Source organism: Podarcis filfolensis (genome assembly GCF_964270895.1).
Source record: "Podarcis filfolensis genome assembly, chromosome: 3".
NCBI classification, from domain to species: Eukaryota; Metazoa; Chordata; class Lepidosauria; order Squamata; family Lacertidae; genus Podarcis; species Podarcis filfolensis.
In genome coordinates, this window is record NC_139606.1 from 88,102,124 (window position 1) to 88,128,423 (window position 26,300).

The 26,300-nt window shown below is 48.1% G+C and overlaps 1 protein-coding gene and 1 long non-coding RNA gene across 8 annotated transcripts in view; both read right to left on the reverse strand.

Annotated features, from left to right (window-relative positions):
* LOC310758390 (uncharacterized protein) overlaps positions 1-26,300 on the reverse strand; it is a 65,885-nt gene that overhangs the window by 31,778 nt on the left and 7,807 nt on the right. For 3 of the 7 annotated variants that reach the window (XM_083604626.1, XM_083604622.1, XM_083604623.1), the window contains exons 2-3: positions 18,522-18,600; positions 15,619-16,109 (exon numbers count right to left, since the gene is read on the reverse strand). In XM_083604626.1, coding sequence (XP_083460752.1) covers positions 15,619-16,109; positions 18,522-18,600 — 570 coding nt within the window. Of the gene's footprint in view, positions 1-15,618; positions 16,231-16,298; positions 16,339-16,431; positions 16,477-18,521; positions 18,601-26,300 lie in introns of all 7 variants that reach the window. The other 4 variants (XM_083604625.1, XM_083604624.1, XM_083604628.1 and 1 more) reach the window with 2 other exon arrangements.
* On the reverse strand, positions 8,496-10,621 carry LOC310759258. Its single transcript, XR_014546289.1, has 2 exons — positions 9,919-10,621; positions 8,496-8,653 (listed from the first exon to the last, which is right to left on the reverse strand). It is a non-coding gene; the product is annotated as an uncharacterized lncRNA (long non-coding RNA).

Consider the following 26,300-nt stretch of genomic DNA (forward strand, 5'->3'; position numbering starts at 1 on the left):
CTTTTCTTCAAACTATGGAATTCACAACAGCAAAACACACATGTCAGAGACTGCCTCTAGGTCCCGGCTCACAAAGGACCAACGCTAGCCGGTAGAACGGAATAAAGTCTTTATTGAAGTATAGTTTCCATTTCCACATCTTAGCGTGCGTCTCTACGTCTATTCCCTAGATCGGCGAAGTCCCATCTGAATCTCCGCCTCCTGTACACCAGTTCAAGACCCTAGCCTTGCTCCACCTTTTGCGTCTCTCCTTTCGCCTCTGGGTCCTACCACCCCCCGGGGTTCCTTCCTTCCTGGATGCCTCGGATGCGGACCCTTCGGATTCCTCCCCCTCCCTTCGGCGGGCTTTAGGACCTGGCTCCCTTTCCGGGCTGCTCATTGCGCCTCCCTCTGGTACATTTGAACTTGGCGCGCGCGCGCTGTCTCCGACCCTCCTCTCTACCGTTTCCTCGCTCTCTGACGCAGGCGTGGCTGCTGCCGGAGAGCTGCCTGTCGCTGGTGCCTGGAACTCCTCCCCCCTGCTGCTCTCTGGTGGAGTAGCTGGTCCGGATTTCCAGCTGCTGCTCTCTGAATCCCCTCTGGTCCCTTCTTCCTGGGGTGCCCCTCTTGGTAACCCCCCAGCTCTGCCCACGGGAGCCCCTTTCTGTGAATCCTCCGATTCGCTGGACAGACTTAGAGATCTCGGACGGCTATCATCGCTAACCTCTCCTTCCGATTCCTCGCCATCCGTTCCCTCTGCTCCTGAACCCCTGACATCCATCCCCCCCTCGAAGCCCCCCCTTCCCCCCTCCCCTCCTTCCGGTGTGGGTTCTGGGTGCTCCGTCGTGGCAGGGGTGAGTGCCGGATACAGTTCTTCCCTCGTGTCGTACATTACATCGGGCAGGTCTGGCTCGTCCTCCGTGCGCTCGTCGACGTCGATCTCCTCTGCTTCCATCTCCCTGCCTTCGTGTTCAAATCCCACGTCCTCCCCCAACACGTCCATGTCCATCTCTCCCCCGTTCCCCTCTGAGGGTGATGCCTGCCAGGGACCCCCCAGCCACTTCCTGCGCCACTGCTCCTCTGGTTGATTATCCCACCAATAGGAGCGGTCTGAGGCAGAACCCGAGGGTGAACCTTCCGGAGAGCGTATGTGTGGTGCCGTCTCCTCGTCCGAGTCGAACCCCTGGAACGTGCTGCCTGAAAGTGTGGGTGTGAAGAGCCAGTCATCGAAATACTCGGCTGGCATGGGCCTGTGTGGGAAAATGGCATGGAACTCTTCCTTGAGAAGAGGCTCGTCCAAGGCATAGCCCGGCACCCAACTGTTGGCGCTGGCCGGGGTATCCTCTCTGGCAAGAAGGTATTCTACTCCCTCTTCCCCCCATCTCGAGTCTAAAATCTCTGTGGCTTCGTTGATGCGCTCCCCTCTTGGCGACCCCCGTTCCCTGGGTCCTTCTCTGGGCGGATCTGGTGCTGTGCCTGGCTCGTGAAATCTATGCGGTGCTTTGTAGGGCGTGAGCACCGATCTATGGAAGACCGGATGCATTCTGGAACCCTCCGGAAGCGCTAACCGGAAGGCCACTGGATTGACCTGTGCCTGGACTTGGTAAGGCCCTAGCTGCTTATGCCCTAGCTTCTTCTTGGCCAACGATCTGGTCGGCACTGCTTGCGCTGCTAACCAAACCCAGTCTCCCACCTGTATGTCTTCCCCTACTCTCCTGTGTCTGTCAGCCTGCAGTTTGTATGCGTGCTTTGCCAGTTCCAACTGCCTCCTAAGCTGTTCGTGGACTTCCTGCAACTCTGACGCTAATTCTTCCGCTGCCTGCGGCTCCCCCTCCCCCACTCTCTCTAAACCTGGGAAGGTTCTGGGATGCCTCCCGTTGTTGGCGAAGAACGGCGTCACCCCCGTCGACACGTGCTTCGTATTGTTGTAAGCGAACTCTGCGAGGGGCAGGTAGTCCACCCACGTGTTAGGCTGCTGATTGGCGTAGCATCTCAGGTACTGCTGCATGATGGCGTTGACCCTCTCCGCTTGTCCGTTGGTCTGCGGGTGTCTCGCCGACGCTAGATTGATCTTGACGTTCAGGATGCCCATCAACTTTTGCCAGAAGTTCGAGATGAACTGCCGCCCCCGGTCGGATAGAATAGATCGTGGCAGACCGTGGACCTTAAACACGTGGTCTATGAACAGTTTGGCGGTCTGTTCTGCCGTGGCCACCTTCGCACACGGAATGAAGTGTGCCATCTTGGTAAACATGTCCACCACCACAAGCACTGCCGTCTTTCCCCTCGAACTGGGCAGATCCGTGACAAAGTCCAGGGCCACCCGTTCCCACGGCTCAGACGGCGTCTGCAACGGTTCCAGCAATCCCGCCGGCGGTTTGTGCACTGACTTGGCCCTTTGGCAGGTGTCGCATCTCGAGACGTAATCCGCTACTTCCCCCCGCATCTTGGGCCACCAAAAGTCTCTGGTCACTAGTTCTACAGTCTTTTCTCTGCCAAAGTGCCCGGCAGTGGGGGCGTCGTGTAGCTGCTGCAGCACCCTTGCGCGGAGGTCATTCCCCGGCACGTAGAGTGCTCCCTTGCGGATGAGCAAACCGTCTCTGATCTGGAACTCGTCGTCCTTCACCGTGCCCTTGTGCACCTCCTCCATCTTGGCTAGCGCGAAGGGGTCCTCCTGCAACGCTCGACGTACGGCGTCCAGATCCACGGTCGCCGAGGCGCAAGCCCACGCTTCCGGTGCGAAAATGTGCTTGGCTGCCGACGGTGCCTCCTCCTCGAGGTATTGCGGCTTTCTGGACAAGGCATCCGCCATGATGTTGTTGTCACCCGGGATGTACTCTATCTTGAAGTCGAAGTCCGCGAAGAACTCTGCCCATCTAATGTGCCTCTGATTCAGGAACCTCGCCGTGCGCCAGTACTCTAGATTCTTGTGGTCCGTGCGTACCTGCACTGTGTGTCTGGCTCCGATAAGGAAGTGCCGCCACGCTTTGAACGCTGCATGGATGGCTAGCAACTCCCTGTCCCAGATGGTGTAATTCTGCTCCGACTTGCTGAGCTTCCTTGAGTAGAAGGCGCACGGCCTCCAGTCCCCCTGCTGGTCTTGTTGCAACAGTACAGCTCCCACGGCTCTGTCTGAGGCGTCCGTCTCCACCCTCATCGGTCTGCTGGGATTCACATGCAGCAGCTGCTCCTCGGAAGCGAAGAGACGCTTGAGTTTCTGAAAGGACTGCTCCGCTTCCTCCGTCCAGATAAACTTCTTCTTCTTGGAGCTGAGCGTGTCAGTGATGGCCGCCGTTTGCATAGCGAACCCCTTGATGAACTTGCGATAAAAGTTGGCAAAGCCGACAAGCCGCTGGACTTCCTTCCTATTGCGCGGGCTTTTCCAGTCCAATACTGAGCGAACCTTGGCGCTGTCCATGGCGAGCCCCTTGTCCGACAGTTTATAGCCCAGGAAATCCACCTCCGTCACGTCGAACTGGCACTTCTCCAGCTTGGCGTACAGCCTGTGCTCCTTTAGTCTCCGCAGAACTTCCCTGACATCCCTCTCGTGCGCTTCTCGCGACTCAGAAAATATCAGGATGTCGTCCAGGAAGCATACGCATTTCTTGTAAAGGAGTCCCGCCAACACGTGATGCATAAAGGCTTGAAAACAGTGAGAGCCATTTTGTAATCCGAAGGGCATAACTCTGTATTCGTAGGTGCCCAGTGGTGTGAACATGGCCGTCTTCCACTCGTCGCCCTCCCGCACACGAATCAGGTTGTACGCGCCTCGCAGATCCAACTTGGTGAAAACGCGTCCTTTCCTTACCGTCGCGAGCAGGTCGTCTATTTTGGGCATGGGGAAGGACGAGGGCTTGGTTTTCGAGTTCAAAATTCGAAAGTCAACTACAAGCCTCTTCTGGGGCGTGTCTCGCTTCTTCACAAAGAATACTGGACTGCCCCCTACAGCTTTCGACTCCCGAATGAACCCGCGCTTCAAATTGTGGTCTATGAACTCCCTAAGTTCCTGCAGTTCGTCCTCAGACATGGAATACAGTTTCCCTGTTGGCAGCGTTGCCCCCGGCAGGAGATCAATCTTGCAGTCATAGGGTCTGTGGGGGGGCAGTTTGTCCGCCTCCTTCTCGCAGAAGACCTCCAAAAACTCCTTGTACTTGTTGGGCACCGCTTGCACCATGCCTAGGTGTAGCTGCGGTGCATCCTCTCGCCCCTCTCCTTCCTGGCAGGTCTGGATGCAGTGCGCTGCGCAGTAGGAAGAGCAGAAGGTCAATTGCCGCTGGTACCACGCTAATGCCGGGCTGTGCCTATCCAGCCAACTCATGCCCAACACTATGGGCGTGTCCGACAATTGGGTGACGTTGAAGCTGATGACTTCTCGGTGATTCCCAATTTGCATCACCATAGGTGGTGTCTGCTGCACCACCTGCCCCCCTAGCAGTTCCCTGCCATCCACTGTGACCACGTTCAGGGGCAGTGTGGCTGGCAGTAGCGCTATGTTGTGTTGTTGAAGGAATTCCAGTGCGATAAAGTCCGCATTACTGCCAGAGTCAATCGTAATCGGCACTTCTAAAGTGAGACCACTGGGCAGCTGGAGCGATGCGGTGAGCTGCACCACTGGTTTGGGCGGGAGGGGATCCGTGGGCTTCAAAATCTCTGGGGACTTCTTCACTGACTCGCCTGGCTGGCCCCCAGTGCTTCCGTTTCCCTGCCGTGGTTCACTTTGCTGAGTTGCTCCCATTACTGTCATTGAAGCTGCAGTGTGCTTGTGGAGCCTCTGGGGACACTCTTTCGCCATGTGCTTCGAACTGTCACAGATGTAACACTTCCTGTTCCCTCTAGGCTGCTTTGTTTTGACTGCTCCCGGTGTTAAGGCTCTGGTGGCTGAATGAGCTCTAGCACCGCCGATCTCCATCGGCTCCTCCCCCCCTGCTTGCGGAGGCGTTGATTGCGCACGCGCGACATCCCTGGGCAAGAGGGAGGGCACTCTGGCTGGTGTGCGTCCCCAACGCCCTTCTCCTCTGTCCCAAGGGCGGTCCTCCAGCCTCACCCCCACTGCAAGCGATCTGTCCACCACTTCCTGGGTGCTTTTGGGTCTCTCCCCCCGCGCTATCTCATCCTTGATTTGGGGGTTCAATCCTTCCCAATAAAGATCTCTAACGGGGGGGGAATCCTTGTCCCACCCCAAGGCATTGACCAATGCAAAAAAGCGGGAGTGATACTGCCTCACGCTGGCTTTCCCTTGTCTCAGCTCAAATATGTCCTTACGGGCAATGTCAATGTCTATTTTCGATAGAAAGCAAGAATCCATCGCTTTAATGAATGCAGCTGAACTCTGGAGCGCTGGGTCCATATCTCTCCACAGATTGCGCAGACATGCTTTCGCCTCTCCATGCAAATGAGACAAGATAAACCCCACTTTTTCTTGCTCATCTCTAAACTCTTTCTCCAGCAGTATCAGCGCAAACTGCACGTCTGCTCGGAAATTGGGGTACTGCTGCAAATTCCCATCAAAGTGAGATACAATGCTGCCTCCAGTCCTTCCCAACCCGATTCCCTCGGATCTGGAACCCGTTTGTGCCTGCTTAGTAAGCACTTCCAACCTGGCTTGGAGATCTCGGCATGCAGCAGCCGCTTCATCCTCTCTTTTCCTGGAGGCGATTATCTCTGCGCTGAACTGCGTTACCGCTTCTCGCAGGGAAGCAATTTGCTCTTCAGTAGACATGTCGCTTGACTTTTGTGAGCTCCAAAGGCACCAGTCCTCTTTCCTCCCTGCTTCGCTCCCCACACGCCGCTTGAGTCAAAGAGAACTGATGAAAACTTCTGGGAGATGGGACTTACTGTCATTGACTGCCTCTAGGTCCCGGCTCACAAAGGACCAACGCTAGCCGGTAGAACGGAATAAAGTCTTTATTGAAGTATAGTTTCCATTTCCACATCTTAGCGTGCGTCTCTACGTCTATTCCCTAGATCGGCGAAGTCCCATCTGAATCTCCGCCTCCTGTACACCAGTTCAAGACCCTAGCCTTGCTCCACCTTTTGCGTCTCTCCTTTCGCCTCTGGGTCCTACCACCCCCCGGGGTTCCTTCCTTCCTGGATGCCTCGGATGCGGACCCTTCGGATTCCTCCCCCTCCCTTCGGCGGGCTTTAGGACCTGGCTCCCTTTCCGGGCTGCTCATTGCGCCTCCCTCTGGTACATTTGAACTTGGCGCGCGCGCGCTGTCTCCGACCCTCCTCTCTACCGTTTCCTCGCTCTCTGACGCAGGCGTGGCTGCTGCCGGAGAGCTGCCTGTCGCTGGTGCCTGGAACTCCTCCCCCCTGCTGCTCTCTGGTGGAGTAGCTGGTCCGGATTTCCAGCTGCTGCTCTCTGAATCCCCTCTGGTCCCTTCTTCCTGGGGTGCCCCTCTTGGTAACCCCCCAGCTCTGCCCACGGGAGCCCCTTTCTGTGAATCCTCCGATTCGCTGGACAGACTTAGAGATCTCGGACGGCTATCATCGCTAACCTCTCCTTCCGATTCCTCGCCATCCGTTCCCTCTGCTCCTGAACCCCTGACAACACATCTCACGGACAGCCAGCCCCAATGCCAGTGAACTAGAGGCCTCTATTTTCTGATTTCTTTTTCTCTAACAACTCTAACAGCTGTGTTTGCCACTGAATGTCCATGCACCAGATTAGGACTGGCTGAACCCTACCGCCATCATCATAATCATCACAATTTCCTGCTCTTAAAGCAGCTTTAAGTCAACAGTCAATGAAATACACATTAATAAAACAATAAAACAGTTACACACAAGGCAACTGCCATTAAGCAACGTTTCTAAAGGTAAGCAGATTTTTAAAGGTACATTATGGGGCAGGAAATGCGTTCCCCAGGTAGGGAACTGGATCTGGCTGGGGTGGCCAATTCCTTATCTCTCCCCCATTCCCCGGGGCTAAGCTCGACAGGTGGGCAGGGCAATCTACCTGCCAGACCGCTGACATCACAATGGCATCAGGTGACCCATTTCTTCCCCAAGTCTGTGAAATCAAACAGTGTGGACGAAGGTATCATGCTTTGCAAACCCTGATAAGCAATCAACAGTTGGGGCTCGCAAAGCACCATGCAAGTGCTGCCAATCGGCTGTGCCTGCAAATCCCCTTTTGGCCCAACCGTTTCTTATTTTAATTCATTGCATTTCTATCCCACCTTTTCCTCCATGGAGCTCAAGGTGCGCTGTTGTTTTGCTTTTGGCTTAGCTATTTATTTTGTGCTTTTATCCTGTATTTTTATCTTGGCGAACCTTCCCGAGATCTTCAGCTGAAGGGTGGTAAATTTAAAGAAAGAAAGGTTCTCTCCCCTTCGCATTTAATCCCCACAACAACCCTGTGAGGTAGGTTAGGCTGAGTGTGAGCGATGTCACCCTTCATGGGGGAGTGGAGATTGAAATCCTGGCCTTCCTGGCCCTCGTCCGGCACTCTAACCACCACACCACACTGGCTTTAGCTTTACAGTGGTTTCTTTTGAAGTGATGGGGGCGCTAGAAGTCTCTTAAATGCTATAACAAGCCTTGAGCTGAGCTATCTATACCTATCTCATATTAAGAGGTTTGTCTCTCAGCATCAGGGCCCAGCTCCAGCTTTCGAGGGACCCTGGGCAAAGTGTCCTCTCAGTGCCCTGTCCCCTTCTCTGTCAGTGGGTGCTGGTGGGCAATGAAAATCTCTTAAGGAAAATTTATTATCCAGGGGGCACAGTGACAAAAATGTAGTCTTCCCAAAATTAAGGCGATGTAATTTCATTCATAGGGAACCCTAGTGGTCCCTACTAGAAGATCCTCCCTACAACAGCTACTGCAAAGGGGGATTTTGAACCTTTGTGAGGACTAGCCCATTTATAAAGATAAAGATAAAGGGACCCCTGACTATTAGGTCCAGTTGTGACCGACTCTGGGGTTGCGGCACTCATCTCGCTTTATTGGCCGAGGGAGCCGGCATTTGTCCACAGCTAGCTTCCGGGTCATGTGGCCAGCATGACTAAGCCACTTCTGGCAAACCAGAGCAGCGCACGGAAACGCCGTTTACCTTCCCGCCAGAGCGGTACCTATTTATCTACTTGCACTTTGATGTGCTTTCGAACTGCTAGGTTGGCAGGAGCAGGGACCGAGCAACGGGAGCTCACCCCGTCGCGGGGATTCGAACCGCTGACCTTCTGATTGGCAAGTCCTAGGCTCTGTGGTTTAACCCACAGCGCCACCCACATCCCTTAGCCCATTTAGTACATCCCTAATTATTTCCTAGAGCCTCTACCATAACTAATGCAAGCAAATACTCTTATTCAACAATAATTAAATTGTGTAAAAAGGGGGGGGTACCCTCCAGCAGGCATTTTTCCCACACAGATTAAATTTATCATTCCTATTCCAGGCCACACCATTGCTATGCTGGCTGGGGATGTTGGGGAATTATAGTCCAAAACAGCTGGAGGGCACCAGGTTGGGAAAGGCTGATCCTACAGCACAGCAGCATAAATGCCTAAGAGGCAGTCAATCTTCACATGCCGCTATGTTTATTTTTGCCGTATTAGGCTCATTTGTATAATATGCAAACAAGTCAGCTTTTTGCATCAATAAGCAGCGTTGTTTGGAACCATCAGCAAAGACGACGAACGGGGTGAAGAGTCTGTTTAATATGATTAGGAGCTTCCTGAGGATGACAGCAGAATAATAATTAGAAAGAGGAAACATCATGGACCATCCCGCCGTTCTCCAGTTTCCATCTCTGCTATCCTGTTCCCACTGAGCATCACGTACATATTGAATGACACACAGGGGCCCACGGGAGCCATAGAGGGGCTAATGGGATAAAGGGATCTCGCTCTCCAGTGATTTGATCCACTGACGCAACATATAATTAAACGGCTGCGATTGGAGAGGGTTTTCTCCCTGATGCTCACCAGCTAATTGCTTGACTGCCTGTACTATGCCTGATGCCAGGTAGTGGGGTCAGCTACATACAGTGGTACCTCGGTTTAAGAACAGCCCTGTTTATGAACTGTTCGGTTTACGAACTCCGCAAAACTGGAAGTAGTGTCCCGGTTTGCAAACTTTACCTCAGTCTAAGAACGGAAGCCGAACGGTGGCAGGAGGGAAAGCACACCTCAGTTTAAGAGCAGTTTTGGTTTAAGAAATGACTGCCAGAACGGATTAAGTTCGTAAACCCAGGTACCACTGTATTCGGAGCCTGTTTTACTAGGCCTTAAAAATAGCTTTGGTGTAGCGCTGTGCTTCTCAAAGGAGACAAACTCCAGAAGCTCCTTCAATGGGAGATTCTGCTGTCACAAATAGATGTGGACTCAATTCAAACTAGGTTTGGCCTTAGCAAGCAACTGCAGAGAACCATCATAAGGTAGCACTCCTTCTGTTAAAGAGTGCCCATATTTGTTGCCCCCATGAGCTCCGAACCTCTTGAAATGGCTGCATTTTCCTCCCTCCAATGATGGGTTTGTGTATGTGCAAGGGATGTTTCAGTCCCCCCCCCCCAAGGGCTTCTTATTCCCAAGTCACATTTCGTGTACCGTGGACAAAGGAGAGAGATAAAGTGCAACTTTCAGGGGGAGGAAGGCAGAGCTCGCCCTCCAGCCATTGGTTGCAAGGTTAATTAGAGTAAGTTCTTCTACGGCTTGGGTTAAAAATCAGAATCAAAGAGGAACTCAGGGTCATAATGTTCCTCGCACATCAAAGGTAAGCATTATGAGTTCTCAAGAATAATAGTCAAACTTGTGATTTATGCACTTCAGTGTCATCTCAACCCCAAATGCTGGGATGGGTGAGCTATGACAGGGTATACCAGAGGAGAGAATCTCTGTCAACGAAACACAGCGGGCATTATAAATTCTGAAAGAAACTGTGCCCCTGAGAGAGGTGAATGGGAATTTTGCCTTCAACATCAGCAGATCATAGCACTCTTACCAACAATGTTTAGCTGCTCTCACTCTGCATTTTTTATTTCCCTGTGACAACGGCATCTTCACAAAAGGCTGTATGCTTGGGAAAATAAATGGAAATCTTGCAATGTCTTCAGCACCATCTCCTCTCACACAGAAGTCAGTCATTCAGTGGTAAGTCGACTGCCAAATGCTTGAGGAAATCCCTACACACACACACACACACACACACGCCTGCCAAAGTTTCTGTATGTAAATATAAGGAGTCCATTCATTAATTCACATCCACCCAAACTCCTGATGACTTCTACAACAAACACTATAGACGAGCATATTGGAGCCAGATTTCCAGTGTATAAATAGGTTCTTCAACAGACAACAGAAACTTTCCATAGCTGGGTTCAATTCCGTATTAAATATTCCACTCATTTGTAAAGGACCATCTCATTTTAAATTGTGCCTCTTTATCTCAGCTATCAGGGCAGTTCATAGCATTACAAAACAGCAACAAGATATAGAACACAATAAGACTGGCTCACACTTGACAGGAGCCTTCACACACACATTTGAAGTACATAGACTTCACCAGCCAGATACATAGGCACCATTTGTAGGAATCTATCCTGTCTCATGGGTAGTTCTGAGAAATGCATCTAGGGCAGGGATGGGGCACCTATGTCCCTTCAAATGCTGCAGAACTATAACACCCATCAACCCTGACATTGGCCATGCTGGCTGTGGCTGATAGTAGTTGTAGTCCAGCAACATTTGGGGGGCCACAGGTTCCCCATCCTTGATTTAGGGGCTGCCACCGGGTATTAGTTGATCCCAAAGTATTGCCATCAACCCTGGAAGAAGCCCAGGATCATGGAGACATCCACAACAAAGCTTATCCTTCATGGGTACACCACTGCTTAGGAAATCTGTTTTGCATAGGTTTTTGTCACATCTTTCTCACTTCCTACATTGACTGATCACAGGAAAACAGAACGGGGGAAACTTGCAGGTACATCAAAAAACCAAGCCAAACACCATCTGCCAAGCAAAAAGGGTTTTCTGTTTTTTTAAATAATAATAAAAGTAGTCCTGGAACACTTCTGTAGGATTGCCCTGAAGATCTGGGTTCTGCAGTTGGATGCACATGAAATGTTAGACCTAACATGCCAGAGTGAACATACTACACCAGCCCTACTGGTCCAGCTGGGTTGGCACCAGTAAGATTTAGGACAGGAAGCTTGGACTCTCCCAATAATTCATTTGCCAACATTTGCTTGAATGATGAAGCAGCCGTTCCTAATTTCTGAAGTCATCGAGATAACCCAATCTCTAGCTGCATTCCCCATGGCTTTAACAAACAGAGCTAACAGCTTGTTTGGCACACAAGCACACATTCAGTCTAACCCAAGCAGTTGTGGATACTGACATACAAGCACTCCAAAGAATGGGCACATTGTTTACGTGGATTAAAACAAGGAGCACTGTATGTGGAGTGATTTGAGTGAATTGCAGAGCAGGTTGGAGAGTGTTCACACCCTCAAAGTACGGAGGACACACCACTCTGGCACCACCCGGATGCCAGAGTATGTGCAGCAAGGGCTGTCAGCGTGACCTTTCCTTCTGGAAGACAGCCAGAGCAGCAGCCCAAAACTAATACCCTCTTACCAGGCTGCTGAGCTCAAGAGTCAAAAGGTGGCCACAAAGCCGGGAAAGATTCCAGTGAGCAGGCCAATTCCATTAAAAACAAAACAAAAACAAAACCCTGATGGCTTCAGCTTCAGAAGTATTATTTATTGCCAGATGCTGGGATCTCTCTTACAGGACAGTGCTAGCGAGTCAAGACTGCTTTCCTCAGAAGTTTCCAATTGTATCATTTTCATGCAATTAACCAATGCAGTGGTACCTCAGGTTAAGTACTTAATTCGTTCCGGGGGTCCGTACTTAACCTGAAACTGTTCTTAACCTGAAGACCACTTTAGCTAATGGGGCCTCCTGCTGCCGCTGCGCCGCCGGAGCACAATTTCTGGTCTCATCCTGAAGCAAAGTTCTTAACCTGAAGCACTATTTCTGGGTTAGCAGAGTCTGTAACCTGAAGCGTATGTAACCTGAAGCTTATTTAACCTGAGGTACCACTGTCAAAACAAAAAAAAAAATTTCCTTCCAGTAGCTATGGCAGACCAACACGGCTATCTATCTGTAACTGAGGTACCACTGTAATTTCCTTCCATCTGATGGGACATCCCACTTGTGCAGGCCAAAAGCCAATCTAGACCAGCACTATGTTCTCACAGCAGCCAACCAGATCCCCAAAGGAGGCCCACAAGCAGCACCCAAGCACTAGAGCACTTTCCCCACACCTTTGAGTCCTAGCTTGAGATATATATATGTGTGTGCATTCGATCCATAAGAAGGTTGTGGTCTCCCTCCCTCCAATTTCCTGACCTCCCATGATCCGCTCCTTCAAAATTAAACAGTTCTGTTATGATCTGAGGGCCGAACCTTTTCTCTTCCTCCTCAACCAACCCAGAAGAGCTCAAGGCAGGCCTGACCTAGCCATTTAGGAGAATGAGATGGGGAAATACCATTTTTGGATGTTCCTGTTGGAGGAAAGCAATCACAAGTCCCTACCACTAAAGTCTTGCACATTAAGTAGAAAACAGGCCAGGCAGACTAGATCGTCTTTGCTTTTGTTTGTTTGTTTAAACACATTCAGGTGTTTTCTGTATTATTAATAATAGAAATGTAGAGTTGGAAGGGACCTCAAGAGGGTCATCTAGTCCAACTTTCTGAAATGCAGGAATCACACCTAAAGGATCCATGACAGATGGCCATCCAACCTCTGCTTAAAAACCTCCAAGAAATGAGAGGCCACCACTTTCTGAGGTGGTCTGTTCCACTGATCTTACCATAAGAAATATATTCCTAATGTTTAGTCACAATCTCCATTCTTGTTATTTGAATCCATTGGTTTGGTTGGGTCCTACCCGCTTGCTGCAGCTTTTAAGAGTAACCCTGCTGCTGATCCTGTTAAAAATATGACTGGTATGGGGAGGGTTACAACTCTCTGTTAATCTGGCTATGCTACAGCTACCTGTTACAGGCCCTTGAATCTAACTCTTCTGACTCCTCTTCATCTGTTTATACTGCAAGATCAGACCAGCCTACTTCATCTGTTAAGAGCAAGAGCAAGCGCTCACCAGGGCTTCTGTTGAATTTCTGGAATTTTGCTCCTTCCTCTCCCCACTGACCACATGCCAAGGAGACCGTCCTCTTGCAATTTTGAAGAGAGTTGCAACAGCAAAGAGAAATTCCAGAAGGTGACAAAGTTTCTCTTCCCCTGTATCACAAGTTGTGGCTTTCAAAACGTCATCTTCTACACAATTTATTACTTCTTTATTTTTGTCATTATTGAGTCCCTTTAATCCCCACTCTCCACCATCAGGTTCCAGGATGGGTTACTTACACCCATTTAAAATCCAATATTAAAAACATTAAAAACAAATGGTAGTCACAGGAATGGGCTGGGTCCTTTAAAAATCTTTCTCTCAGGTGTCAAAGCCCAAGGCAAAGAGATGCATCTTCAGCATATGGTGGAAACTATATACAGTCGTACCTTGGCTCCCGAACGCCTTGGGAGTCGAATGTTCTGGCTCCCGAATGATCGGAAACCGGAAGTGATTGTTCCGATTTTCGAATGTTCTTTTGGAAGCCAAACGTCCAATGGGGCTTCCGATTGGCTGCAGGAGCTTCCTGCAGCCAATCAGAAGCCATGGTTTCGATTCCAAACATTTCAGAAGTTGAATGGACTTCTGGAACCGATTCCGTTTGACTTCCGAGGTACGACTGTACTGAAGCTGTAAGATGCACCTCTGTCGAGAGGGAATTGCACAGCCTAGAAGTTGCCACAGAGAATGCTCTCTGCCACCACAACCTGAACTTTTGAGGGTGGTGGAACTACCAAGAGAGTCCCCTCTGCCAATACTAACACTTGAGAGGGTCTATAGGGAAGGAAATGGTATTTTGGGTGTTTGAGGTCTACACAGTTTAGGACTTTAAACGTTAATGTGAGTACCTTGAATTGGGCCTGGAAAGAAACTGGTAACTATGACAACTACAGGTGCTCAGTTCTCTTCCGTCCCTTTGTAATGGCCATCACCTCAAGTCAACCAAAACAAGTTGTCTGATCTCTCTCTCTCTCTCTCTCTCACACACACACACCATCTGCCTCCTGTCCTACAGCACTTCCCCATAGGCTCCCCTGAAAAGAAGAGTCTGCCCCCTCCATCCAGAAGCAAGCAGCGGCCCTGGGCTTTCTGGGACATGAAGACAAAGGCCTCATTAAAATGCATGCGGCTGGCAGCATGTCCCGGGTATAATTAGGACGTTGCCCAAGGACAGCGATCAAGGGGTGGAAGAGAGACCACTGAATACGCTGTAGATGTATCAGTGCCTTTGTACGCAAGCCAAGCTGTTTCAGTCCCATTTAGACAAAAACAAAATGGAAAGGGACCTGAGGTGGGAAGAGAGCCAAATGCAAAGGAACATGCACACTGAAGCAAACGCTCCTCTGCAAAGGCACCACAAGCAGCCTAGCATGACAAGCAGATGGGGCAGCTGCTTTCTCCAACTGATTACAGGCAAACAATACGCCACCAAGCCCAATGAGCGAGGCAATGGGACACCGGTGGCCTCGGCCAATGAAACCAACAGGCTGAGAACATGAAGCGTTTCCAGAAAGGAAAGAAGGCCAGGAAAAAACAGAACCCCTGGCAAGTGAACACAGGAAGTAAGATTTCACGCAGTGCAGAAGGTAGTTACTAGACCACCAGGAGCTAAAGCAAGGATGGAGAACTTCTGGTGCTCCTCAGATGTTCTTGAGCTCCTCAACTCCCATTAGCCCCAGCTTCCACATCCAAGGATGAGGAACAATGGGATATCTAGTGAAGATACATCTGGTGAGCCAGAGGTTCCCCATCCCTGGGAATAAAGCCTATTGGGTTCTTGGGAGCAAGGGAGCTCAGGGTAGTCGAAGCAGTTCCAATTGCGCCTCATTGCAGGAGGGAAAGTCTGAGCAATTATTCTACCACATAATTTGTGAGCCTACTGGCAGAGAAACTCTGTGTGCCATCTTGGGGAGGGGGTCTTTCCACCTGCCTCATCCCACCTCCCAGACCCGGGAGCCTTCCTAGGGGAGCCTCAGCCAGAAGGAGGACTGCAAGTGGCCTCCCAGACCTGTTGGGTTTAGGTACAGAATAAGAAAGTACATAATATGGTTGATTGGCCTATTTGTAAGCTTTTAACATTCATTTTTTAACGTAAATGTAAATTTTAAACAAGAAGTCTTAATGGTTGAATTGCCATTTTCTTTTCGTTTTGCTTTTCATTTGTATACCTTTCTATATGTATTACTGTCACAACAGGCTGCTTTATTTTCGTGAACTGTGAACTGACTACAAATGGAATCAAATCAGGTGGAACTTTCTGGCGGTAAGAGCTGTTCAACAGTGGAACGGACTCCCTTCACTGTGGACAGTGGACTATCCTTCACTGGAGGTATTTAAGCAGAGGTTGGACAGCCATCTCTTATGGATGCTTTAGTTGAGATTCCTCAACCCAAAGGGTTGGGTTGGATGGCTCTCAGAGGCGCTTCCAGCTCTGCAGATTCTAACTGCATTCGTAGAATATTTCGTAGATCAGCCAACTGACTGTCAACGCAACATGGCCTTACCTGCTGCATTTTTTCCAGGTCAAGGCTGGGCCTTCCGACTTTGTCTCCATAACCTTGCCGGTGCCGCTTACAAGGCATCGCTTGCTCATAGCTGGCTCCGACGCTGGTGAAGATGAGAGGCCGGGACGTCGGGGTCCGTACCAAGGGCTGGAGTCTCTTGGGAGGGGAGGCACTGAAAAGCACTGGGCTAGGGGTGGCATGCAAGCCGTCCGCCACTTCCGCCACCGGCCGGAACGACATGCCGCACAAGTTCTTCACCTCCTCGTCGCTGGAGGAGGTATTGCAGCTGTCGCCGCAGCAGGAGAGCCTGTTGACCTGGGACCACTTTCGCTTCTCGGCCGCAAATTCACAGCTAATACGTTCCAGCTCCTCTTCAGAGCTGTGGCGGTCCAGCCCAGGAGGAAAATGGGCTCGTACTTTGCAGCACTGGTTTTCTTGGTTCTGCAGCTGATTGGTTGCCAGGGGGGTCAAGGTGCAATTCCGTCTTCTCTCTGCAGAAGTAGATTTTTTAAAAAAGTGACTGAAGAGATCTCTGTCATGGCTGTCACATGATGGGAAACTGACCACGCCAGTATCCCTCCTTCCCATCAAATGACTACTTCACCAGGGACCCTGGAAGGGGAGGTGGGGAAAGGTTATTTATTAATTGAATAAATAATAATAATAATGTCCACACACACCCCACTTTGGCCAGTCTCCAAGAACCCACTGGTGACTCTCCTGCAAAAGCAACAGCTGTTGAAATCAAGGCTCATTTGTGGAGAAGGAAAGGTCCAGCTGGTTTTCTAGGACCCAGCAACTTGCTCACTATACCTTCAGAGCAGAGCTTTGCAGAGGCAGAAGAAAGTGAGCTGAGCACTAATACAATGAGAGAGAAGAGACAAGAGTTGCGGGTGTTAGTGAAGACACCAAGCCTTTTGAATACTGAGCTTCGACCATTCTGTAATTATGAACCTTTGTCTATTCCTTTGGGATCCCTTTTGAATATAATTTTTTAATTTAATATTGAGGTTCCCCAAGGCTCTCCACCCACCCACCCAATATACATACAACAGACACATTCTTGTTGCCCCTGAACTTCACTACCCTTACCCATAACCAGGGTGCCTGTAGGGTCCTCATACATTGTTTGAGCTCCTATTTCCCACTGTACATTTAAAGAGCATGGCTGATTCTTGAAAACCACATGCATATCTAAAGTGGAGAGAGAGGTTGGGTAGAGGAAGAAGTCAAGTAGAAACTTGAACACAAGATGGTTAGCTATTTGTTTTATTTTAGAACTTACATCCTGCCTTCTTTTTACCAACTGAACTTGCAAAATAGCGTAACATTTCAAGCAACCGCAACCATAAAGGAAACGGTATGAAAAGAATGGCAAATGAAAGGTTCAGTCAAATGCCATTTTGAACAGTAATGCAACATTCCCCAACTTGGCAGAAATGCATACGGCACAGAATTATTGTTAGAAGAAACTTGGCATTTTATATTTTTTACACGGTGCCAACAAGCAGTACCAGATGTTTTGTATCTACCTTGCATTTCCAACATATGATGCTACGAGGACTCTTCGTGCAATGTATTTCCCCTACAAAGTGGCAAAGTACGTGGACTTATATTTCGTAACACATGGTTGGGCCATCAGTATCTCATGGCCAAGTATCTGCATCAAAGCCATTGCACTATGGGTTGTCGATCACAGACAATATATTCTTGCCGCCTTTGATAGATACCTTACAAAGGTAGGTAAAGGTAAAGGACCCCTGGACAGTTAAGTCCAGCCAAAGGCGACTGTGGGGATGTGGTGCTCATCTCACTTTCAGGCCGAGGGAGCTGGCGTTTGTCCACAGACAGCTTTCCGGGTCATGTGGGCAGCATGACTAAACCACTTCTGGTGCAACAGAACACTGTGACAGAAACCAGAGCGCATGGAAACACTGTTTACCTTCCTGTCGCAGGGGTACCTATTTATCTACTTGCACTGGCATGCTTTCAAACTGCTATATCGGCAGAAGCTGGGACAGAGCAACAGGAGCTCACCCCATCATGGGGATTCAAACCGCCAACCTTCTGGTCGGCAAGCCCAAGGGGCTGAGTGGTTTGGACCACAGCACCACCTCCGTCCCATATGATACCTTACAAAACACCACACTGTTTCCTGTACAGAGATTCAAGCTCCACATTTGAAAGAGTAAAGGAAGCAGCTCATCAGCCAGAAGAATCTAAACAAAAAGTATAAAGTATACTAGTGGCAATGCAGATAGAGGTCTACCATGGTGTGAATATTCTGGCTTCAGGAGAGCAGATCCCAGCTGCTTCGCTCCTCCTTGCTCATTTTACTGCTGTACTGCACTGAACCAAGCAACAGTTAGGCTTGGGGTGTCGTCTGAACCCCCACTTAGGGTTTACCTCTCCCAGATGAAGCACGGGCTGTAAGCCATGGGACAAACCTTGGTCACCGCTCATGGTTAGCCTGGAGACAGCTAAACCGCAAGCCTTGTTTTGGATGGCACACTAAGCCAAACCATGGCTTCAGCTTAGCTCAGTGCAGCATTGCAGCAAAACGAGCGAGGAGGACTGCAAACTCCACCCAACTATGCAGTTCACTGAGTGGGCCTTGGTCCAACCACCATCATACAGCCCAGGCTACCTCCATTGTTACAAAGATAAAAATGGAGTTACTGCCCTGAGAAATCTACGGAGGTAATAAACAAGCCACACTTTATGTGTCCTTGGCGCATTTTGCAGTCTCAGAGCTACCAAACTTGGGAAAAGTTCTGTGTAGTAAGAGGTCAATGGAAGGAGGAGTATATGGTGGAAGTTACATATAACAGAGTTGATAGAGCATGCAGGCATTGCAGATCAATAGTGGGTAAGCCCTGCACCCTACGTGCTTCCCAGCTTACCTTTGTCAATCTGAGCAAGTTCCTGGTTCTCTCCCTCAGAGTCATCACTGTCTTCCTCATCACTCGGGGGATAGGAGATCTAGGAGAGAAATACATTAGGAAATAGTTTAATATAAAACAGGCATGCACAGATCAGTGTAATTCTGACCCTGGTCCCTTTCGCATGCATTCTGTCCTCTTTCGGCAGTTTTTTGGTGTGTTTTTAAGGCATGCATCACATTTATATTTGACTTTCTTTTTTCTTAGAACTTTATTAAGCAATCAAAATAGTTTGCAATGAAGCAAAACAAAGAATCAGGTGGCAACTTGCTATTATTGGTTGGATATGACAATGGAACATGAAGTGGTTCAGTCTAAAGTCAGACAAGGAAATAGGATTACTTTTCTTGAAGGAACAACGAGGGCTAGTAATAGTGGATATGTGTATGTAATCAACACCAAATTAAATCAATGAAAATGTCTCATCCTTAAACATAACAGCTTTCAACCTGCTGTTAACAGTATTTCTTTATGCTCTTTACCTTTGGTTTATTTTGATTATTAATAAAAAATAAAATAACTTTCAAAAAAACGCTCACCCACCCAAGCATTTTAAATGAATGTTTTATTTCTGCCACTGCTGCTTCAGTTTTGCAAGTCACTTTTATCTGTTTTTTCATTCTTGTCCTGTTGTTTTTATTATGTCATGTCAGCAGCTTGGCGGGGGGTGGAATTTGAAGGACAAGATTTAACATTTGCTTGAACTAAATAATATCTATGCCATCTCCCTGGAGAGCCATGGGAACTGTATGACCTGGGGATAGCCAAGAATTCTATCACCTTCACCAGAATGAAATCCCCAAGAATCTATAGACAGCCATAAAACAAATAAAACTGCCATAGTGTAATATAGATCTTAGCTAAGCTGAATGATCACGCCAGAACCCAGAGAATAGTGGTTTTCCAAACAGAGATGCTATTTCAAGAGCTCGGGTCCCCTTAGATCTCACATAATCTATGTTTGAAAACTGTTGCACTGGCCACACGTTCATTTCAGGGCCCAATTCAAGGTGCTCACGTTAGTGTCTAAAGCCCAAAGTGACAAAATCCCCAAATATCTGAAATGCGGCCTTCTTCACTGCAGACCGCCTCAGGTGTTCAGGTCTATTGGGTGGATAAAAAATTAGTATTACTCTTATACAAAGGCACCCAGAACCTTTAAATAAACATTGCTCAAAGTAGAGAGTGTGCATGCAATTGCTTACATGTGGCTTAGTCAAAGAAAACCAATATATTAAGTACACACTTTTGCACAGAAATGGGAAAGGAAAACAAATAGGATGGAGGCTGCTATCCAGAAGCACGCATGTGCTGGATCAGGAATATGCTACTACTGTTCACAGGATTCCCTGAGCTATCGGCTTTGTCTCAGCAAAAAGCTGCAGCTGTGTTTATTTAAGGAAGAAACTTGGACTGTAGCTGGAGGGCTTTGCTGCTGCAGCCTTGTTCACTCCTTGTCTCTGCTCAAGGCTGGAAAATTCCCAAGTTTCCTCCAATCACAATTTGGGGGTGCCATTTCCCCATAAAAGTGCATGCTGGAAAGTCTAGAGGGGAAAAAGGAGTTACAAGCCTAGGGAAGGCGAGTTAATTTAAATGTTTAGATCTGGGGTAGCCAAGATGGTACCCTCCAGATGTTACAGACAACAACTCCCATCACCCCCAGGCAACACAGCCAATGATCAGGGATTATGGGAATTGTAGTCCACAACAGCTGTGAATCTCTGACTGTGTGGCCCAGGCAGGGCTGGATTTAGGTTTGATGAGGCCCTTAGCTACTGAAGGTAATGGGGCCCTTTATATGTCCAGCTGTCCTTTGTCAACAACAAATTGTCGCTGTTTTTTGTGTTGAATATATGCTATATGGTAATTTATGGACCTAATAAGTATCTAAAGCCATTTGCACACAACAAAACATGTATTTTATCATAGTAACAATTAAGAAGAAGTATATTAATAGTGAAATAATTATTAAGCTCTGACTGTATGTAAGTTTGATTTTATTTGTTTTTTATATTATATCTAGGAAATGAACATCCAGTGGTTTTTTTCCTTTAAATTTTTTTTTGGAGTCCCCAAGAGAGTGGGGCCCTAAGCTATAGCTTGTTTAGCTTATACGTAAATCCAGCACTGGGCCCAGGGAACAGTGGGAAGTCGCTGAAAACCGTTGGAAGAGCTGGCCTCTTGCCAAGGAAACATGCTGAGCACAAATATTTATTGAGCAGGTTAAGCTGGTGGTAAGGGTCCTAGGGAGTTCTTGTTTAAGATGCCAGCATCATTGTTTTCTCATGATCAGGCCTCCAATGTAATAAAAACAGCCCTAAGATAACTATCTGGGGCAATTATATTGGCTCTATTCGTTGGGTGGGGCAAATAAAGGGTTTTTTATTTTTATATTAGTTTTCCGCTAACAAAGCTTGCACATGTGCACTTGGCCTAACCTATGAATCAACGCTGCCTATGTAGGATCTTTCGTGAGTTACGCTCAGATTGTGTGGATGGAGCGTTGGTGGGTGGGGAACAGCAGGCTTTTGGTCCCCATGTTGGGTAAAAGATTCCAGCACAGCAGCTGGTTGGACTATATGACCCTCGTGGTCCCTTCCACCTCTACCATTCTCTGATTCTCTTATTCTATACTCCCTACTTTACATAAGTTCCTACAGATTGAAAAGCAGAACACTAAATGCTTGATGCAGCCATAGACAACATTACTTCTACGTATTGCCCAACAAAGGCAATGTGCTCAGAGAACAACGGACTGTTAAAACAGTCAAACAGATAGAGTAAATAAAAGTTATAATCGCTGCCGTTTAACACCAACCGTTCAACAGTTAACGGTGTGTGAACTGGGCCTTGCCTCCAGTACTGTTTACAGGTAGTGCAATACTAAAATTAGTCCCCAAGTTCATCCAACAGAAGCAAAGAGGGAGGAAGTATTCCTCTTAAGGGAACTCGTTTTCTGAACAGGAGGGGGTGAGAATAAACTAGAACACAGATGAAGAGCAAAAGGAAGAGGGTGAGAGAAATAGCCTCTCTGGGAGATGGGAGGATGGAAACAAATCCTGTTGAGCAAGACTTTCATCAGCTGAGTGAGAAAGCTGCCTAGAGCCCAGCGGAAAGATCAAGCAACAACTGCACAACCGACCACAAGAAAATTCTGAATACTCTTGCTTCTCCAAACAATACTCCCAAGCATCCTGTTCAACTCTGCAAATGAACCAAGTAACAAACTGCACAGGAAGGATTGTTCAGCAGACTGGGAATTGGGAGAGACAGGGAGCCAAACTGCTGTAAATGGTTAGAAAGGTCACAGTTTACAGCAAGGGAGTCTCCAAGCTAAGATGTTAACCTTGAAAGTGCTGCCTTCCAAGCTTGTGTCCAATTAGTATGTGGGCAGGAGCCAGTGTTCCAATCATTCCTGACAAAGCTATTCCAAATTATGGAGTAGGCCAGGGGTAGCTGACATGGTGCTCTCTGGATTTTGTTGGGATTCTGACTCCCATCAGCCCCAGCCAGGATGGTCAATCATCAGGAATGATGCGTGTTGTGGTCAAAGGACATCTAGAAGGCACCATGTTTGCTATTCAAGTCATGGAACATGAACCTAGTTTCCCACAGGCGGCAGTCAAGGCCACCAACTTGGATGGCTTCAAAAGAAGAATGGACAGATTCATTAGAGAAGGCTATCAATGGCTACTAGCAGAAATGTTTCTGAGTACCAGTTGCTGGAAACTACAGGAAGGCGAGTGTTCATTCTCTGGTCCTGCTTGCAAATTTTCCTACAGGGATCTGGTTGGTCACAGACAGAATAGGATGCTGGACTAGATGGACCACTGGTCTGATCCAGCACTGCTCCTCTTATGGTCATAGACCGTAATTCTCAACTGCTGTCATGGTGAGTTTTATCTGGGTCACCATGCCAGTGGTGGAAGACACCCTTTCTGAAGGACTGCCATACATGCATATGGCCAGTAGAGCCAATTGAGAAGAAAGTGAAGAGAGATCAGACAAAGGAAGAAAAAGTAAAGGAAGATAAAGGAGTGTGTGTTTTTTAATGGGTACAGACCAAGAAAACAGATCGTCATGGGAAGTTCCTTTCTGTCACATAGTCAACTGTGGATTGGCATTGGTTTTCTTCCTTGTTTGCTCACTCTCATAATTGTAAATTTGCTGTTACTTGCCTAAATCCATAGCACGGAGAAATATTGTTAAACATCTGTAAGACTAAAGAGCGGCTGCCAATCTGTCACTCCCCATCTACAGCAGAGGTCTGTGCCCATTTGGTTTGGGTGGATTTAACCAACCCACTTCTCCATTTACACAGGGTGGTTTTAGCAACGGTTGCATATATGATCCCTATCTTGAGAAAAACAAGCACTTGAACTGCACCACGTACAATTAGCCAACAGGCAGCACCCAGAACTCCTGCTTCAGAACTCAGAGGTGGAACCATGCAAGGTTAAAAAAAGGAGGAGCTGTGTCTAGCTCAATAATGTTTGCTCACTGGTCCTCAACCCAACAGTTGACACAAGGGCAGAGGAACATTCTTCCTTCTTGCAAGGATAAGGAAACAGGCTGTCTTCTGGCGCAGTCATGTCACGGATAAGAGTTTACAACTACCCTGGCAACTCTCCCTCCACCTCTTCTCAGGAAAACTCCCTTTACACTGTGATAAACCAGAGCCCTAGGATCAAGGAATCAAACATCCACACCTTAAGATAGCATAGAGATCCAATTATGCCACTTAAGTTCACACAAGGATAACATGGCTGCAGAATGACCTCGCAGGAATGGAGGCACAGATTAATGGGGGTGCTATCTTTAATAAAACCTAAGCCCTCTTAAGGGGTTGCAAGGAGAGCAATGGGATTATGTGAGGGGGGCGGTCTGGATGAGTGCTAGCTCCACCCCTTCCACCACCAACTTCATCACCTTCCAACTTGTGAACACAAGTGTCTGAGATGGAGAGTGTTCTGTATCAATGGAAAATTGGGGTGCTAAAACATGCAGGGAGCCACTACAGACACAGAAGGCTCTCCACTGTGATGGAAAGTGGAAAAGCAGCAAGAACAGTGACATTTATACATATTTCCCCCCTCAAATGCTCTCATTGTCCTCTTTACAACTCTTGGAGGAGGGCTGTATCCTGATGTTTTTAGACTACAGCTCCCAGGGCCAACAGAAATTGTAGTCCAAAACATCTGGACCATACCAAGTTGGAGCATAGCTGTCAACTTTCAGATTTGAAAATAAGGGATCAGCAGCCTCGAAAATAAGGGATCAGCAGCCTCACCTGTCCTGGGGACAGTCTATGGGATATCTAACAATCTGGGATAGCAGCAGGAAACGGCGCTGGAATAAGGGAATTTCCCACAAAAAAAGGGAAGGTTGGCAGCTATGAGTTGAAGAAAGGTAACCTAGATGATTCTAACAACCATTCTGACTGAAAGGGAGCGGCTTTCCTAACACCACCAGCAAGTTTATGGCCAAGTGGAGATTTGGACCATACTTCCAAGCTCACATTTTGCACTTTTGGGGATCACACAGTCACCCATGCTTTCTGTTTAAGCAGTTGTCTATTAGGACAGAGAAAGAACGAATATACAAAGACAAACATGACTTCAAAACACGAATGCGGGGAAACTTAACATATGGAGTTAACTGCTCCAGGATGAGGTTTTGGCCAAGTATATAAACATGAATTTCTAAAGAGAGATTTTGAACCATGCATACTTTCTCATGGCTCATGCTTATTATATTTTTCTTTCCCCTATGCGAATACAAGCATGTATTCCCAGGTGTTAGGAGAGGAGGATGGTGGCAGTCTACCCGCCCTCAAGGTTTCAGATTACATGAGATTATTCCTCGGAGGCACACTTCTCTCTCTCCGGGTATTGGTTTATAGAAAGTTAGTCAAGACATGTTCCTAATATCTGTTACTTTTTTGCAGGTTACATCTTGGAGATATCCAAGACCAGCTTGAGGTTGGACAACCAGAAGCGTGTAAGAGGCATCAAATAGTCTATCCTCTTGCATAGCAATCAGGTAGCAATACAGCTGCCCCCATGCAAATATACCAGTTGATTCAAGGGTCCTGTCCTTATTTTAAAATCTCACGTTGTCAAAAGTTCAGTGTTTCTATAGGTGGGTGTGAAGGAGTACCAATCTTTCTACTCCTCTGGCCATTCTGAAGACTGCAAACCATTCACTTTTGCAGCTGCTAACACCAAACCTTGCAACATCATAGCCTAGGCTATGATTCTTTTTGTGATGCTCAGGTGAGAGAGACAACCCCATAAACTGACTTTTGTGTACAAGTGTAGTTACTTTGGGGCACACCTCCATGAAACAGACCCAAGAGAGATTATAGATTCTGTCCCATAACATATATTTTTTCAAAATTGTATTTACTACCAGCTAAATCCAGGGACGCGGGTGGCGCTGTGGGTTAACCCACAGAGCCTAGGACTTGCTGATCAGAAGGTCAGCGGTTCGAATCCCCGTGACGGGGTGAGCTCCTGTTGCTCGGTCCCTGCTCCTGCCAACCTAGCAGTTCGAAAGCACGTCAAAGTGCAAGTAGATAAATAGGCACCGCTCCGGCGGGAAGGTAAACGGCGTTTCCATGCGCTGTTCTGGTTCACCAGAAGCAGCTTAGTCATGCTGGCCACATGAACCGGAAGCTGTACGCCAGCTCCCTCGGCCAATAAAGCGAGATGAGCGCCGCAACCCCAGAGTCCGTCATGACTGGACCTAATGGTCAGGGGTCCCTTTACCTTTACCTAAATCCAGGACTGCAATCCTTTATCCAAGTGAAACAAAACATATTAATATGCCAGCTAGCCCACAAGCACTGGATATGAAGAGACATTTAAACATCAGGCACCATTTTGTTCTCAGAAGTGTATACTTTACTGTGTCCCTTTATGAAGTGGGCAGCATCATTATTTCCATCTGCTTTTTTTAAAAAAAGCAAAAGTTACTAATTTCCAGTTGCCTATGTTCAGAAGTTTGCTTCAACACTCCAAGCCCGACTCAGTGCTATTAACTAGAAGCTATACTAAGAACCAGAGGCCTACTGTATATATTCCCCATTCCAAGACATATTTATCTGGAGGGGGAGGGAAGAGGGGAAAGAAATCAAGTTTGAACAAATGCTGAACTTTTTCTGTTCTCCAGCTTGTGCAAGTCTCCAACGCCTTTTCCTCTCCAACTGTGTTCTTTTGAGAAGCAGCAGTGGCAGCTTTACAAGAACTTGTGCTAATTCCTTCAGGACAGCTGCTTAAAACCAAAGCTTGGCACAAAAACTTGACAGACGCTGGGTCTAGAAAGCCAATCTAGACCCACACATGCAAGGTATAAGGGCGGACCTCAACACTGCTCAGAATAGGCAGTCACAATTCTACCCCCAGCTAGCTCCTACCCAGACACTGCTCTCCTAGAGATGCCTGGAGACTTTGACTTCAGATAGCATGGCCAAGTTCACTGTGGAGTCTGGAAGTGCTTCCCCAACATGGTACCCTCCAAATGCTTTGGACTGCATCTCTCAGCACACCTGTGCTGGCTGAGGGTTATCTAGAGCACCCACAGCTCCCTGGGCCCTAATCAAATGTTATATTGGGGGGGGAGGAAGGAAAAGAAGTCTGGCCCTGCAGACGGGAGGGAGGCCACATTTGAAGCACATGGTCTCCTCCAAAAATTCCTGGGGACTGTCATTTGTTAAGGGTGTTGGGAGTTGTGGCTCTC